Source organism: Gracilinanus agilis, chromosome 1 (assembly GCF_016433145.1).
Source record: "Gracilinanus agilis isolate LMUSP501 chromosome 1, AgileGrace, whole genome shotgun sequence".
Taxonomy (NCBI): domain Eukaryota; kingdom Metazoa; phylum Chordata; class Mammalia; order Didelphimorphia; family Didelphidae; genus Gracilinanus; species Gracilinanus agilis.
The window spans coordinates 634,697,621-634,713,724 of record NC_058130.1 but is presented as its reverse complement, the minus strand read 5'-3'; the positions used below and the strand labels follow the sequence as shown (position 1 = coordinate 634,713,724).

Here is a 16,104-nt window from a genome sequence, read left to right as displayed (position 1 = left end):
CCATCATTCCCTCTTAAGCTGCTTTTGCTTCATGGAAAGAAAGCAGCTTATATTGTGAATTTTTAAAAAAAGAAAACAAACTAAAAAAGTATAAAAGTGGTCTTCTGTCTCTGAGGGGCTTGGTTTCTAGAATAAGAATTCTTATACAGGCTTGTAGAAAGAATAAAAAACCCCACCTAGATATAAGTAATCTAATTTGGACATCAGAGCACTGGAATTCAGAACTGACTAGTATCTCAGTTGAAGCAGTATGTGGCATTTTTGTCACTAGTTTCTTTTCTTTCTTTTGACAGAATGGTAACTATTTTTGATGTCTGAAGGCGAGTGTAATTCTTGTTTCTTTATGGTACAACACCTTTTACCGAAGTCTTAGCAGTCCTGACTGGACAGCCCTGGAACTTTCTATGCTTGGATTTTTATTTTTTCAATAAACACTGAAAAGGGAAAGATCCTAACACTCCTGGGAAGAAAATTTCAAGCCCTGGGGATGACTCTGCTTCCAAATTGGATTAAACACTCAATATTTTTTAGAAAATGGAGATGCTAGGAAGTCTGATTTGATGTTGCTGACCAATAGTTCATTTGTTTTGTTGAAAGGAGCATTTTGGGGCAGATAGGTGGTTCAGTGGATAGAGAATAAGACCTAGAGATGGTCTCAGACACTTCCTAGCTATGTGACTTTGGACAAGTCACTTAAGCCCCACTGACTACCCCTTACTGCTCTTCTGCCTTGGAACTAATACAAAGTCTTGATTACAAGAGGCAAGAGTTTAAAAAGGGAGTGGGGGGGCAGCATTCGAAATAAGAATAAAACAAAGGATGTGCATCTCAAGTCTCTAATTCAAATAGGTTGGCGCCTAGCAATCTGAGACTAATTAAGGCTCTTAAGCACTGTACTATGTAGTGCAAAGGTGCAAACAACCCTGCAAAAGGCTAACTGTAGAATTTCTGGCAGTTGAGAGGGTTTAGAACCCTGACTAGAGGCAGTTGATCCTGGAGGCTCGGTCAGAGCAGAAGGGTCAACTGAGCTTGGTCTTGGGGCTGAAACCTGGCCTTGATTCCTTGATTCTGTTCCTTTTCTCTTGAGATTTGTAGCTTAACTAATTCCTCTGGATCTCCCTGACCTTCCCTATTCCAATCACCATTTTCCCTTCCTGATTTCCTGTGGGTTTTGGGAGAAGGGTGGATTTGGGTGGTAGCAATCAAACTTTGAAGACTTAGTTTTCCCCATAGTCAAGTAGGGCTTACCCTTGATACAAATTATCTCCTGATTCATCCTGTATAACTTCCCTAACCTTAAAGGCAACAAAGCCTCCCCAGACTGAGTGAGGGCAGGCCCTTTCTCAGCCTCACATTCCTGTGTCCCTCCCCCACCTGGAGCTTCTCCCTAGTAGGTTGTTAGAGAAACCTTGTATCCCTCTGTCCTTTATAACCAACCCTGACAACTTAATAAACCCTGTTGTTATTTAATCAAACCTTTAGCTAAATCATTGGTTGAATGATAAAAGAGGGATAAGGAGAGAAATGAATAGTTTCTCTTTGGGTCCTGAGGGGAGCTGGAGGCGTCCATCTTGGAGGAAGTGGAGGTCTCTAGACTTCCTCTGAGAAGCCTTCTATTTCACAGACTGGGAAGAGCCTTCAGGACTCTCTTCCTTTGTGAACCTGAGAAACTGACCAGAAAGCCCTCTAGTTAGTTTCAAACCATTTCTGACTGGCCCTGACCTTTGTCTGTAGAAGTGCCCTTCCTACCTGAAGGGGTTCAGCCTGTTTCCCTTCAGTGTCCTGTCTCAAGCCTGTGTACCCAGTCTGTGTCTCCCTGTTGCAGCTGCTGCCCAACTACCTCATCCTCTCCCTTTGCCACTCATTCTACTTCATCATCTTATATTTCCCTAAACTCAGTCATTCCCTTACATCTCCTTCCACCTCAACTTACTACCTCAACCATTGTACCCTCCTTTCCCACCTACTGACTTAGGGACCCACAAACCCCATCCACTTGCTTTATTCCCTTATTACAATTATCAGTAGGTTTAGGGGAAGATTCTGATTTAGAGGCATTCAGTTATAATTCCACATATTTTAGTTTCACTCTGAGACCTCAATCAAAAACAAATACAAATTTCTGAATCTGAGTTTACTCTTTGTGCCAAGAAATACAATGTAACAATTCATCATAAGACTGTCAAGCTAGTCTAAAACCAGTGTATGTGCCTAAGTAAACAAATAATTTAAAGCTTGGTGAATTTTGTTTCACAGTGAAAGGAAGAGTCCACAGTGAAAGATCAAAAACTTGTCTGAATGTTTAGCTGTTCCAAGTTGGGAGTACAGTTGTCCCTCACTATATCATGATTCACTTATCACGGCTTCATTGTATCGCAGGTTATTAAAAAATATTATCTAACTGTATCACAGAGTTTCTGTTAAATCATGGAACTTTGCAGATGAATACCATACTGTATACAATGGAAATGCAGTGCGCTACTACCGCTTGCATAAGTTTGCCAATGTGAGATTGTACAGGGCACACTATTGGCTGAAAGATGGCCAACCACAGTACTGTATTCTGTATCCCAGGTGCTGATTGGCTTAATATTTATAACAGTGTGAGAAAGGTTAATAAGAGTGTGGAAAAGGATTATAGGAGAGTGGGAAGGGTTTATAAAGCCTTAAACAAAAACAAAACAAAAAAAAATACACACACACACACACACACACACACACACACACACACACACACACACACAAATAAAATAAAATAAATAAAACACCACTACTTCATGGATTTTCACCATAGGTGAGGGATCACTGTAGAGTATCTTGGTTTTTTTAAAACCCCAAAGGTTAGAAGGATTGAATCTCTGCTGTTATAGCATTCAGTCAGACTGAAGAAATCAAGATTTTGCCCTTTTGCCCCAAGGAAAGTTAGTGACCTCCCTAACCTTCCCTTAAGACACCTATATTAATTAAGGTTTGACAAGTACATGGCTCCCAAATCCTCACCTAAAACTGTTTGTAAAATAGGTTCTGAATGGTATGCTGAGTGTGACATCAGAAGCAAAGTCCCTAGTGGCTTTACTCCCACTATATTAAATAAGAGTAAAAAGATAGAAACCTCCCAGAATGTTCAGTGATGATAAGGTATTTGGTTACTTTGAAAGAGCTAGTTATTCCAGATCACTGGATTTCTTCCCTTTGAAATTCAGAGCAATTGGCAAAATCACATTGAGTCAATACCTATCACAGGCCTTCCTGATGCTTTGTTTTAATTAAATAGGTAGAATCCCCTGGACTGTGCCAATTCTAAGTCAGCCTCTAGCATAGCTTTGGCTCTTGGAAACCACAGAATGCTCAACCTGGAGAGAGGAAGTGGACTCTGTGGCCTGGAATGGGCACACTTGCTCCAGCTACCGAGGAAAATGGAAAGGGTAATCCAAAGGAAAGGAATCAGCCAGTGAGATCTGCTAACGCTCCTAGCTCCTGCCTCCCCAGTCAGATCCTTAGGTTTCCAGTACACTTTATTCCTCCTCCTCCTTTCTACACAGCCTTGAGTGTCTGGCTTCCTTTTGTTTTCTGAGCTGTCCCATATGCCTTCCCTAGTGGCTGTCTCTACCAACCAAAACCTTTTCTGGAATTTGATACTTGTTGGCAGCCCATGTCTTAAATTTAGCATTGGGCTTATCCTACAGTGCCAATTCTACTTACCAAAGTGATCCAATGGGCACTGGCATCCCATGCCTAGGCTTCTTATCCACTTAAAAACTATTTGAAATAGATTGAGATTATTTCAGTCCCAAGGACTTTAATTATTTTCTTAACTGCATAGTACTTGCAGGGAGATGGGGCCTGGGAGTAAGGAGAGACTAAGAAGAAAAAACTAGATAGAAAATCTCTGGCTCTGCTACAGAGTACCCTGATTCATGCTTCAGAGTGTGACCCACCATAGACAAAGACTGACAGTCACAGAAAGACTCATTACAGATGATCCAAAATGCACCCTCAGCCTGGATTTTAGAAACTAACATTACAGTGTTGTCTGTTCAGCTACTGAAAAGACATTTAGTTTCCTAAAAGTTCTAGGAAGAATTCCTAAAATGATTTGAAGGAACTGCTTTATTGTCTGCTCTCAGCTTACCATGTCTAAGAGCTTATTGCTCTTTTGATTGTTGCTACAGAAGATCTTTGAAGTGGAGACTCATTTGATTTTAGTGAGACTGATATTTGTTCCTATGGAAATGGAATTAAAATTCAATGCAATAACTCAAAATCTTTTCAATTTTCTTTTTAATTTTTAAGAAAGTTTTAATACTTTTCTTCATCTGTAAATGATCAATAATAGATAGTAGGATCTAAATGATCACCTGTTATTAATATGAAAAACATATTATGCCCTAGTGAAAACGCCTTAAACAAAGGGCAAGAACATGTGAATAAATGGATACCAACATATTTCACAGAATCACAGAGGTGGAGCTGAAAGGGATCTCAGAGGCCCTTCAAGTCCAATCCTGCCATATTAAAGATGAAGGACAGTAAAGAAATTGTTTCTGTTTGCCAGAAAAAAGACTAAAATCACATTTTATCACATGTCAATCAATTGTTTAAAAATGTTCATTCTTGCTGAGAAAATTCAAGTAATACTAAAAAGGAATTTGTATTTTATTTCATTTTTAAAAGAAACTAACTACCAATTTTTACCTGGAATGTATCTTCTAGTTTCATAGTCTGAATTTAAAGGGACTGTTCCCCTTCCTTTTATATCAACTATCTTAATGAAACTATCGTATAGAAAGCACAAAAGATGATGCTTTTTTGGGGGATTCTCTCCAAAGTAGTTAATTTCTGGAGGGAAATTACTTCCCTCTGAGTAAAGATATCTTCTATAACATCAGAAAGTAAGCAAAGAATTTTACAGAAATGCTAAAAACATCCCCATTCTTCTAATTTTATAAGATTCTCAAGAAAGTAGAATACTTACCCAAATACCCAGCACTGTGTTCCCACTCGTTTGCACTGTGTGTCAGTGAGGTAAGCATAGTATTGTCTGAAAGAAGCGAATGAGGTCTGAAATTACTGGAAGCTCCTTGAGGAGGAGATAGTGTATAACTATATGGTTGAAAGAACAAATATATTAAAAAGCCACATTTTCAAAGCTCTCCCTGAGTCCTTCCTTCCTTTTTATTATCTTGCCTATAGAGCAAAGGGAACCAGCATCCCTCCCAAGCAACCTAACTCACAACCTAGATGTCATCCTCTACTCCTTCTACTCACATCCCTCATAGCCAAACTGTTGCCAAAATCCGTCTATCTGCCTTTCCTCATGTCTCTCAAAGAGGTCTCCTTCTCTCCTACTGATAGTGTCATTACCCTGGTACAGACTTTCATCACCTCATGCCCGGACTCTGGCAATAGTATGCTAATTGGTCTGGTAAGAAGCTTTTTCTGATTCTCCATAATTTAAATATCTTCCATTTTCCCTGCATGTAGCTTGTTTATGCACAGCTATTTACATGGTATTTCTCCCTCATAAGACTGTGAGCTTTTTCTGGACATGGACTTTTTTTTTTAACCTTTCTTTAAATTCCCAGCAATTAGCACAGTGTCTGGTATACAGAAAGTACTTAAAAAATGCTTTTGGACTTGATTTGCCTAGTCTATTTTCTATACCCCTGCTCTTTATGGAGCTCTTGCACAGAGATACATTATGAATGAGAGTACATTGTTATCACAGAAGTCTTTATTTGGCTACAAAACAAACACGCCTTGGCCTCCAGGAATAAAAGCTCCCCTGGATGGCAACTTCAGCCTCACTGCAGAGATGATTGCTGAGGCTAGCATTCAACTACAATCAATACTTCTAGGACTCACTTTGTGGATTGAAAATGGTAGCTCCTGAAGCAACTGGAAGAAGATTGCAAGACCATTTCATTGTCTGGGGTTCTCAAAGCCACTGAATGACTCCAGACTAAGGTTCCATTTTAAATCATGCCTTAGAGAAAAAAGGCCTGAAAGCCTAACTTCCCTTACATTTAATTCATTCTCTCTAAAGTGTTTTAAATGAACAAAGTTTTTATTAAGTTACCAATTTTCATTACCTGATTGTATTTACCAATTAGTTTTCATTATCCTTTAAACTATACCTCATATAAGACTAAGAATGCTAGAAGATTTCAAAATTATTTGTCTTAAAAACATAATCAAATTAGAAGAAGAGAGAGTTTGGGTACTACAACTTTATTTCCTTTTAAGTACTGGTCTACATGTGCTAATTTGCATGACTAAACTAATTAAATAATCCCCAAAGTCTGAACCATCATCAATTGCTTTAGGCAGCATATGATGCAAAGGAAAAGGCTGATTTTGAAATAATAGAGAGAAATCCCTTGGTATGAGGCACACATTTTAATGACTCCTGAAAAACTGAATTCAGATGACTTTAGTTTCTAGTTTTATTTTGGAATTTTTGTTGTTTTGTTTTTTTTCAGAGTAAAAATTTCTGTTGATTAAATTAGACATGAACACTGAGTCTGGGATTTTAATGGATTTAACAACATATGCCAATGAAAATATTTAAAATTAAAAACAGTTCTAAAAGAGCCTTGGAGAAAAAAATGTGTGGCAAACTAATCAAATAAAAACCTAAAAGCTAGAATTTGTGAGAAACTCACAAATAATTTACAGCAATAACAATGGGGAAATGACCAAAGGCTATGAAAAGACAATTTACAAAAGAAGATATTCAAACCAAAAAACAATCTTTCCAATCATCAAAAATATGCATATACACATGACCTTGAGTCATTCGCCAAACTGGCAAAAATGAACAAAAATTCAATGCTAGCAGGAATGTGGGGGAATATGTTCACATAATTCAATGCTAGAGACACTAAATATTGGTGGACTCTTTTTAGAGAACAATATGAACAAGAATTTAACAAGAACAGAACAAGAATTTAAAAAATGGTCAGACCATATGATCCAATATGCCTTCTGTAGGGAATATGCCTAAATAATTTTATAGGATTATCTATGGGAAAAAATTTAGCCAGACTGTAATCTAGACTTTCTCTACTGTGTCCCAGAAACTTTCTAATCCTGAAAGCTTATACATACAAGGAATTCACATATAAATATTTTCTACTCCTGTGGCCTCTCCTTCTGATTGGATGGTTCATCCTAGAACTGTGGTGGCAAACCTTTAGCATGCATGCCAGAGAGGACACATAGAACCCTCTCTATGGGCACATGCACTGTCACCCACCAGAGCTCATTACTAGAAAAAGCCAGAGGGTCTCAGATGGAGCTGTCTGGGATAAAGTGGGCAGCTCACTGGTAGCAGAGCTGGAGGGGAGTGGAGTGCTGGGATTACTCCTCTCCCCCTCTCTACATGTACCTGAGGACATTCCTTATTTCATCCACCTCTCCGCCCAGCAGCCCAATGGGAGCACTTCCTCCCTCCCCTGTCAGGGGGATAGGAGGTGGAAAATAGGTCTCTAAAAGGTCTGCCATCACTGTTCTAAAATCTCCATTAAAGGAGGGCTCCCAGGCCAGCCATATCTATTTTTTTTTCAAATTATACATTGGACTTTTTTCCCACCATGTCCCAGCTGGGTATCATAACTTGTGCTTTCACCTCCAACCCCTATTTCTTCTTCCTCTTATGTGCTATCTTCCCCCATTAGAATCTAAGCTCCTTGACAGGAGGGACTGTCTTTTTGCTTGTATGTGTATTCCTAGCACTAAGCACAGTGCCTTGAACACAGTTAAGTGATTAATATTTTTATAGAAATGGAACATGGAATATCATAAAGTAATTAAAAAGGAAAAGTTTAAGAACCCTAAAGTGGAGTGAGGGCACAGGATTTGGTCAGTATGATTTGTTCTGTTTGACTATAAATATTTGTCATAAGAGAGGGCTTTTATTTGAAAGGTAGAGGAGAAATTAAAGGTTGGTGGGGAATGGCAGATGTGCCAAAAAAAAAAAAGCATCAATAGGTTGAAAAAGGTAAAGAAAAAGGGCAAGAGGGACAAATAGTGAAATTCTGTTACTCTTAAATACTGAACATAACAGAAATTCATGATTTACAATCTTCTTTCTTATAAGTTTTTGATAATGAATTTTTTTTAGTTTGTAATTGTTAAGTTCACCATAATAAGGAAATAGGGAAATTTCTAAAGGAAAAATGATGAAAGTAGTATTAAAAAAGTGACAATTGCATTGATATGACCTGAATCCATGAGTCAATAGAGGAAGAAATGAGAAAGGTACAAAAAAGAAGGATCTGTTAAGTAGCCATGGTTATTTTTATGTTAAAATTCAATAAGGGCTGTTGAATTTTTCTAATTTGATTAAAATGTTCTTATGATATCATAATTAGTATAAAACAGGAAAAAAATGTTTCAAAGGTCCACTACCTATCATCTCTTCTACTTGTCTGTTATCCTAAAAGCACAAAAGACAATTATGAGGTCAAGCCTATTTTGCAATCTTGTAGGACAGTTGTTTTAAGAAAAGCACTCCATAAACCATAAAGAGGTATAGAAACAAATTACTATTATTACTACAACAAAAAAGGAAATTTGAAAGAAACTTACAAAATGGAACTCAAAAGTTTGAAAAATTTGGAATATAATAAAAAAGATAAATATTCATTTACTTCTAGCTTTTTCTCAATTCTCATTCTTCTTGACCTCTCTGTAAAATTTGACACAATTAATCACTTTTTTTCTGATATTATTCTCTCTTTAGGTTTTCCTGACACTGCTCTATCCAGTTGGACCACTCCTTCTCTGTCTCCTTTGTTGGATCATCAGACACATACTAGATGATAAGTGTAGGTGTCCTGAGGCTCAATCCCAAACCCTCTTCTTTACTCCCTCTATATCAGTTCACCAGTGATATCATCAGCTCTCATGGATTCAACTACCATCTTTTCACAGATGATTCTCACCTCTATTTATCTAGTTCTAATCTCTACATTTCCAATTGCCAATAAGTCATCCTGAACTGGATGTCTCACAGACATTTTAAACTCATTATGTTCAAAAGTGAACTCATCTTTCACCCTAACCTATCCCTTCCCTTCCTAATGTCTCTATTACCATCAAGGGTACCACCATCTTCCCACTATAGAAACCTAAATATCATCCTTAAGTCCTCCTCTCTGACTCCAGGTCCAAGGAGTTGCCAAGGCCTGCTACTGCTATTTTCATAACTTTTCTCCTCTGATGCTACCACCATGTTGATATAAACCCTCATCTTCTCACACTTGGATTATTGTAATAGTTGTTGGTCTCTGCCTCAAGTTATTCCTTACTTCAGCAAATCTACCACTTAGTCCTCAAACCAATCTTCCTAAAGTTCAGATCTGATTATGTCACCTTTCCCCCAACTTTCCCTCATTCAATAAACTCTAGTGGCTCACTATCACTTTGAGGATCAGCATTTTCAATGTCAGTCCCCCAAGCCTACAACAACTTTTTGCCTCCTAGCTTCTTTAGGAAGCTTCAAGTCTCAGCTAAAGTGCCACTTTCTGCAAGAAGCCTTTGCCAGTTCTCCTTCATGTTAGTGTCTTTACTCTGAGAGTCTACAATTGATTTAATCTTTATCTTATTTAGATATAAGTTTTTATCACGTTGTCTCCTCCATTTGAATGAGTTCTTTGGAAGGAGGAACTGATTTTTTTTCCCTTTTCTGATATCCCCACCAACGAGAATAGTGCCTGGCACACAGGAGGCCCTTAGTAAATATTAGCTGATTAACTACCTATCTCCTAATTTAAGACCTGTAATTTCATCACTGTGGATGAACTGTCATAAAGATCTAAATTCTAGTCCTGCTTCAGATACATACTAGCTGTGTAACATTCAGCAAGACTCATAATTTCTCAGTGCCCTAAGGCCTAGACAACTAAGTCTAAAGTGCATACCAGCTGCAGATCTTTATAGGAGGTCTCTACCTCAGGAGTTCTTCATTCTAATAATTATAGGTCTTGCAAAGCTATAAAAAAAAAAGAGCTACTATAGGTATGATTTATAAGAGTGATATGGGAAATATTTAAGAGACTAAGAAGGAATTTGAAAAGAAAGGTGTTTCGGTATCCTGGGCTAAGATTTCACAGTAGCTTGCTCACACCACTGGCCCTACCCACTTCTTAAACACATAGCCTCCCACAGGGCTAAAGTTTAAATAGGAAAAAACATTCCTTGAGATTCTGCATGATCCTTTTGAATGGTACTTATTGTGAAAACTCATTATTCTACCTTGTGAATAAAAAAGATATAAAAAAGAATGCAAAGTTACCTAACAGTAGGTGCAGTGATCCCACCAATGAAGAGAATTCTACACCAACTTAATGGATGGCTTGCATGGAACACAAAGATATGTTTCAAGAAGAAGGTGTTCAATTCAGTCAGCTGAAAGGGGAGAAGGAATTAGTCAACAGTATGAGGGCAAAAGCTACATTCTCATTAATCTCTTCTGATATTGTCCCTGAAGATTTTCAAAAATCACACACACACACACACACACACACACACACACACACACACACACACACACAGAGTCCCCACCCTCCCACCCCCAAATACACACAGTAAAGAGAGGTACGATATAGTGCCTAGGTGCTCAAAAAGCACTTTTTAAGTTATGCACCTGGGGAAGAAAGTAGGTTTCCCTGTTAGTTTCCAACTAACTGCTCTCAGGGTATAGTGAAATTGGGAACCAAGATAAGGTCTATCTCTGGAAAACAAGGATGTTTGATAAGGTTAGCCACACTAATTAGGCTATGCTAAAAATTGAAAATCTAGAGCACACAAATCCTCCTTTATGCTCAAAAGCCTTTGGGGATTATGCAGTGGAACAACATGTGGTTTCAAGTCACATTACATCGCGGTAACACTCAAAAACACTACAATGCATTATTAATTTGAGTTATCTGAATAAGTTCAATAATATAATACTCTCCTGCTCTAACTTCTTTCTACTAAGAACAGCACACAAAGAGATTCCAGATATCCCCACACTTAGTAGTTTTAGCCTTCCCATGGTGGGAACTGAGAATTATTAACTTACTCAGATGTCTGCAAAATGCATATAGAATCTATTGCTGAGATATTAGTCTCAAAATCAAATATCCAACCATGTTGAGACTTTAGAAAAACTCTATCCATTTTGTTCTTTGGTTTCTACAATTACTCCAAATAAAAAATAATCTAATACCTACTCCACTCAATTATGGATACTAGAACACTCATTTCTTTCACAAGTAAATGTAACTTATTTCTAGTTTGTTAATTTAAAGATCTATATATGAGTCTTCATGTGAAGTAAGCTCAGCTTATGGTTTCATTTAATTGCACTACTTTCTGGATGACAGTGATAACATTCTATCTTCCAGAAAAATCTAGCTGATAGTAATTTTAACTTAGATGAACTTAAATTTCATGAAGTTTTTTCAGGACTAATTCCTATCCTTACTCCCCACTTTTTCTTTTTCTTTTTTTTTTTTTTTTACCTGCCAAATGATCATGAAAAGGTATATTCCAGCCACTCTCTGAAATGAAGACTTGGGGTCAAACCACCGAACATATGTCCAGCTAGCAGGAGTGAACTGCAATACAGCCCTTTTGATTTTCCCTGTGGTGGTGTGAATGTCTCTGTAAGAAGAGAATGGCTTCAATATTCTAGTAAAGATCCCAAAGACGCAGGAGAAGGGGGAAAAAGGAGTCATATTAACTGTTCAGCAACAAAGGTTCAGGAGAAGTGATTTCTTTCCATTAGATTTTTTCTCATAGCTATAGAGTGTAATGGTGAAAATATAAGTAAAAAGACCTTGTTGAAGATTTCAGTGAAAAAGAGATCAGAGGAAAGGTGTCTCCATTATAGAGGTGTTATTATTGCCAAGTCAGAAAAAAGTCTTTATCTATTAGTAGTTATCAAAAGAAAGTGCATTATTAAGGGTACAGTTCTGGAGCAATCCTAATCAGAGATGCAGATGCCAGGAAATTTACTATTGCCAGACACTGTTTTGCTTCCTGAGCAGGTAGATATAGGGAGAGATGGAGAAAATCCTCTAAGTCCTAGAGAAGTCAAATTCCTCATCTTTAACCTTGCTTCTTTTTTACTCTCTTTGACCTGAACTGCCTAGTTGATTATAGGAGTCTTCTCATAGTCCTAGACTGCCACTACTCTACTTCTGGAGGCCTGGTTAGGGCTTTCTTTGCATTAGATTTCATCTAGAAAATGAGGAATCAAAGCATATCCAAGCAAAGGACAAAGAATAAAGGATTCCCAGTCCAAGACTACATAAGGGTTAGTAGATTATGAGACAAGGCAAGTTTATTATATGCTAAAAGACATTTTATTTTATTTTATTTATTTATTTTTTTAAATTTTAAACCCTTAACTTCTGTGTATTGACTTATAGGTGGAAGATTGGTAAGGGTAGGCAATGGGGGTCAAGTGACTTGCCCAGGGTCACACAGCTGGGAAGTATCTGAGGCCGGATTTGAACCTAGGACCTCCTGTCTCTAGGCCTGGCTCTCAATCCACTGAGCTACCCAGCTGCCCCCAAGACATTTTATTTTATAAGAAATAGTATTACTACTGTAAGAATTCATAGGTGTTTTCTTTCTGAAACTAGCTTTCTTCTAAGGGCAAAATAATTACCTTGAGACTTGCTCTTTCCTTCTATCATCTTAAATTTGGCATAGAATGGAAAACATTTTATAAATAATCCACAAATATTTCTTTGTAAGAAAACACAGCCAACTCAATTTTATGGGTTGAAGAGGAACTGATAATTTAGGCTCCTAGCTTCTTCATTACCATTTTTCACCTTTTTACTACTATTTTTACTACTTAATCATGAGCTTAAAAGCATATATATAGCAAAAAACTGAGGGGATAAGGGCAGGGAATAAAATTCAAATCGAGAATCAGTTACTAGTTCTAGTAAAGAGCTTCTCTAAACTATCATTTACACTTTCCCTTATTACAGAAAACTTAGAATTATCTTCGAGGAGCCTGTTCCTTCCTATTTACTGACAATAGACAGGCTTATACCAACATATCTCCAACACACTATTAAATGTTATGATTGAATTGCAAAAAGACTTACTTGAAGCTGGCCCAGTGATAAGTCCTCATCTCTAAAAAACGGCAAACTACCATTCCCAACCAGATGCCACCTCCGTTGCACAACAAGATGTCCAAAATGACTTGATCCCACCAGCACTCAGCAAAATTAGGCAGGAGATGCATGAAGAAAAGCTATAGAACATAGGAAAAGATGAAGGGGGTGTGTGTGGTGGGGGGGAATAGGATAAAATATAGAACGACCTGGAGATCTTAAAATAGAAGATGCTTAGGTACAAATTTGTGTCAAACCAAAAAAATGAACTAAATATAATCTTTATTGTGTCTATTTGATTATATCAGTTCATAGGAAATATGGATTATCATCTTTCTAAATACATGTTCTATGGCACTTAAGGGCCTACTTACCTCAGTTAGCTCCCAAGTAATACTGATTGTCCAGCATAATCCATAACTCCGAATCAATAAAGCCTTCATAGCCCAGCCCCAGAAATGTCCAAATGCAAATATGTCAAAATGACTGAGAATCCTCTCCCAGGTGATGACATGACAATTGACAGCATATTCCTATTCAAAGTTTGAAAAATGAACAATTAGAAATAGTGGAACTTGACAATTTTAAAGAACTTGTAAAATCTTAATTTTTTTAATTTATGAAAATATCCTCACTTGGATAAAAAAATTCTCAGTAGGCCAACTTTTTCGGCAATGAATCTTTGGAGAGTAGCCATATATTCTATCATGTGGCCTAGACTTGAGACCTTTTCACTTTGATATGACTTTTCAAACTTTGTAGACTTGTAGTAGGGCCTTTGAGAACACACTGATACACCCACACCATAATAAAACATTAGAGAAGGAATTCAGTGGAGACTAGAAAGTTCCTAGGAAAAGAGTAATATATTTAGAAGTTTATAGTTGTTATTCTTCCTACTCTGCAGAAATAACTGAATTATAACAGAAAAATAATATCACTAATCTATCAATGAAATTTGGTTCTACTCATCATATGCTTTTGATCATTATAGAATGTTTAGTATTTTGAAAATATTTTTTAGAGAATCCTTAAGATGTGGTACTTCTATACTGTGGTTATACACAGAGCAGTAATACATGTGCTTTATGGCTTATTAAATGCTTTCTTCACAATAGCCCTGTCAGTTTGGTGAAGCCACTGTTATTTTCCTAATTTTATAGATCAACAAACAGACTCAGAGATTACATAACTTGCTCAAGATCATCCAGCTAATCAAAGAACTTCGGTTTCCTAATTTCAACACCAATTGTCTTTCTACAACATCTATGAAGTTTCTTCTATTTGTCTGCATTGCATTAAATTCTCTTGCTCCTTCTCCTCTGGGTCAAACCAACAAAGACAGTTTCAATAAAGTTGCAGCTATGTTATGTACAAACTATCTTGGCCTCCAAAGTTCCCTTTCTCTGCCTTAATCAGCTATAAATTGGAGTGCCAACATTCTGAAGTGAGACAAAGGTCAGCTTATTATTTCTCTATTTCTCTTTAATTAGCACAAGAAAAGAAGTTTTTAATTTCAATTGGATAAAAAGCTAACCTTTGGGCTTAGAAGCAAAGGTAAAATGATTGCCTTCAAATGACCACTATGAAGAGGCTCAAAGTTTAGGTAGATAATTCTGGAAAGTATAAAAAACTTGGTCCTGGATAAGATTTAGGAGAGCTAAGTTTTAGTGGGGTAAGAGCAGAAGATGGTAGCTATATGTGACTTAGGGGTGGCTAGGTGACTCACTGGAGGGAATAAAGCCTGAATATGGGAGGTCCTGGGTTGTAGTACAATTAAAAATATTTGAGAGAATGGTTTTTGGGTAAGAAAATCAATTATTCATTAGGATAACATTTAGTCAATAATTAAATAATTAAATAATAATTAATTAATAATTAAATTTGACCAAAGACAAGGACTTCCTTCACACTGGTCTATAAAAACAATTTGGAGTTCATTATTCAGTTTCTCCCTTGTCCATCCCAAGACATCTATGATTTCTGAATAGATAATAAGGAGGAAGATTTAAGAGATCTCAAGTACTCACACGTTACTTCTTTATAAGAGAGGTGGGTTTTAGCTTAAAGAAAGAAAATACCAGGGAAAGGTGGCTAACCCACCTTACTTTCAGAAGAGACAAAGTTTACCATGGCTTATCAGCCCTGCCTTTAATCCTCTTGAGGTCTTAAAAAAAAAAGACTGGAAAATCCCAGCTGTAATAATTAGATTAAGTCTACACTGCCCATCTTTAGATTTAATCACCAAAGGTGAGAGCACCTTCAATTTTGGGAGGTCTGTAACCCACATGTGCTAGAGTGGGTGATGAATCTGAATCAACTGACTGCCCCCTAGGCAGTCCTATGAGAAGCGTCTATTGTGATTGGACACGCAAATTAGGGAGGAGGCACAGGAAGTGATGCATAAGAGATCGCTTTAAAAGGAGAAGGTCTTCTGGTGAAGAAGAAGGTCTTCTGGTGAAGAAGGTCTTCTGGTGAAGGAGCTCTTCAGAGTCTTCTAGTTTTCCTGGTTCATGGAGGAGTGCTGACTGGAACTCTGAGACCTTCGTGAGATTGCTTTCAATATCTTCTTTACAAGACGACGTGGTGAATTTAAAGATTGAATCTTCCTGAACTTCTCTTAAGAAACTTCCCTTTAATAGACTCTGCTTCATTCACCTCTGGGCCTCTGGCCCTCTGACTCTCCGCTGAGGGTTAATTAGATCTACCTGGATTAATTAGAGGATCGTAGTAATTTACCTACTGTGTTAGATTCTTATTTCCTTATTTCCTCTCTCTCTTCTCAATTGTAAATAAACTTCCATAAAAGTCAATTTTGACTTGAGAATATTCTTAATTGAGGATTGATAATTGTTCAATCCTCTGGCGACCAATCTTAAATATATCCAACCCAAAAACCACTTTTCCCCCCTTACACAGCCCAGTTTGATAGCTTGGGGCCTGGGAGTAACCTTAAGTAGGAAACAGGTTCTTT

General features: G+C 37.3%; 1 protein-coding gene across 1 annotated transcript in view; it reads right to left on the bottom strand.

The window, feature by feature from the left end:
* Nucleotides 1–16,104, bottom strand: part of PTDSS1 (phosphatidylserine synthase 1) — a 65,243-nt gene that overhangs the window by 16,395 nt on the left and 32,744 nt on the right. The window contains exons 5-9 of the mRNA XM_044658212.1: nt 13,505–13,663; nt 13,119–13,270; nt 11,514–11,655; nt 10,301–10,413; nt 4,976–5,041 (exon numbers count right to left, since the gene is read on the bottom strand). Of these exons, the coding sequence (XP_044514147.1) occupies nt 4,976–5,041; nt 10,301–10,413; nt 11,514–11,655; nt 13,119–13,270; nt 13,505–13,663 (632 nt within the window). The remainder of the gene's footprint in view (nt 1–4,975; nt 5,042–10,300; nt 10,414–11,513; nt 11,656–13,118; nt 13,271–13,504; nt 13,664–16,104) is intronic.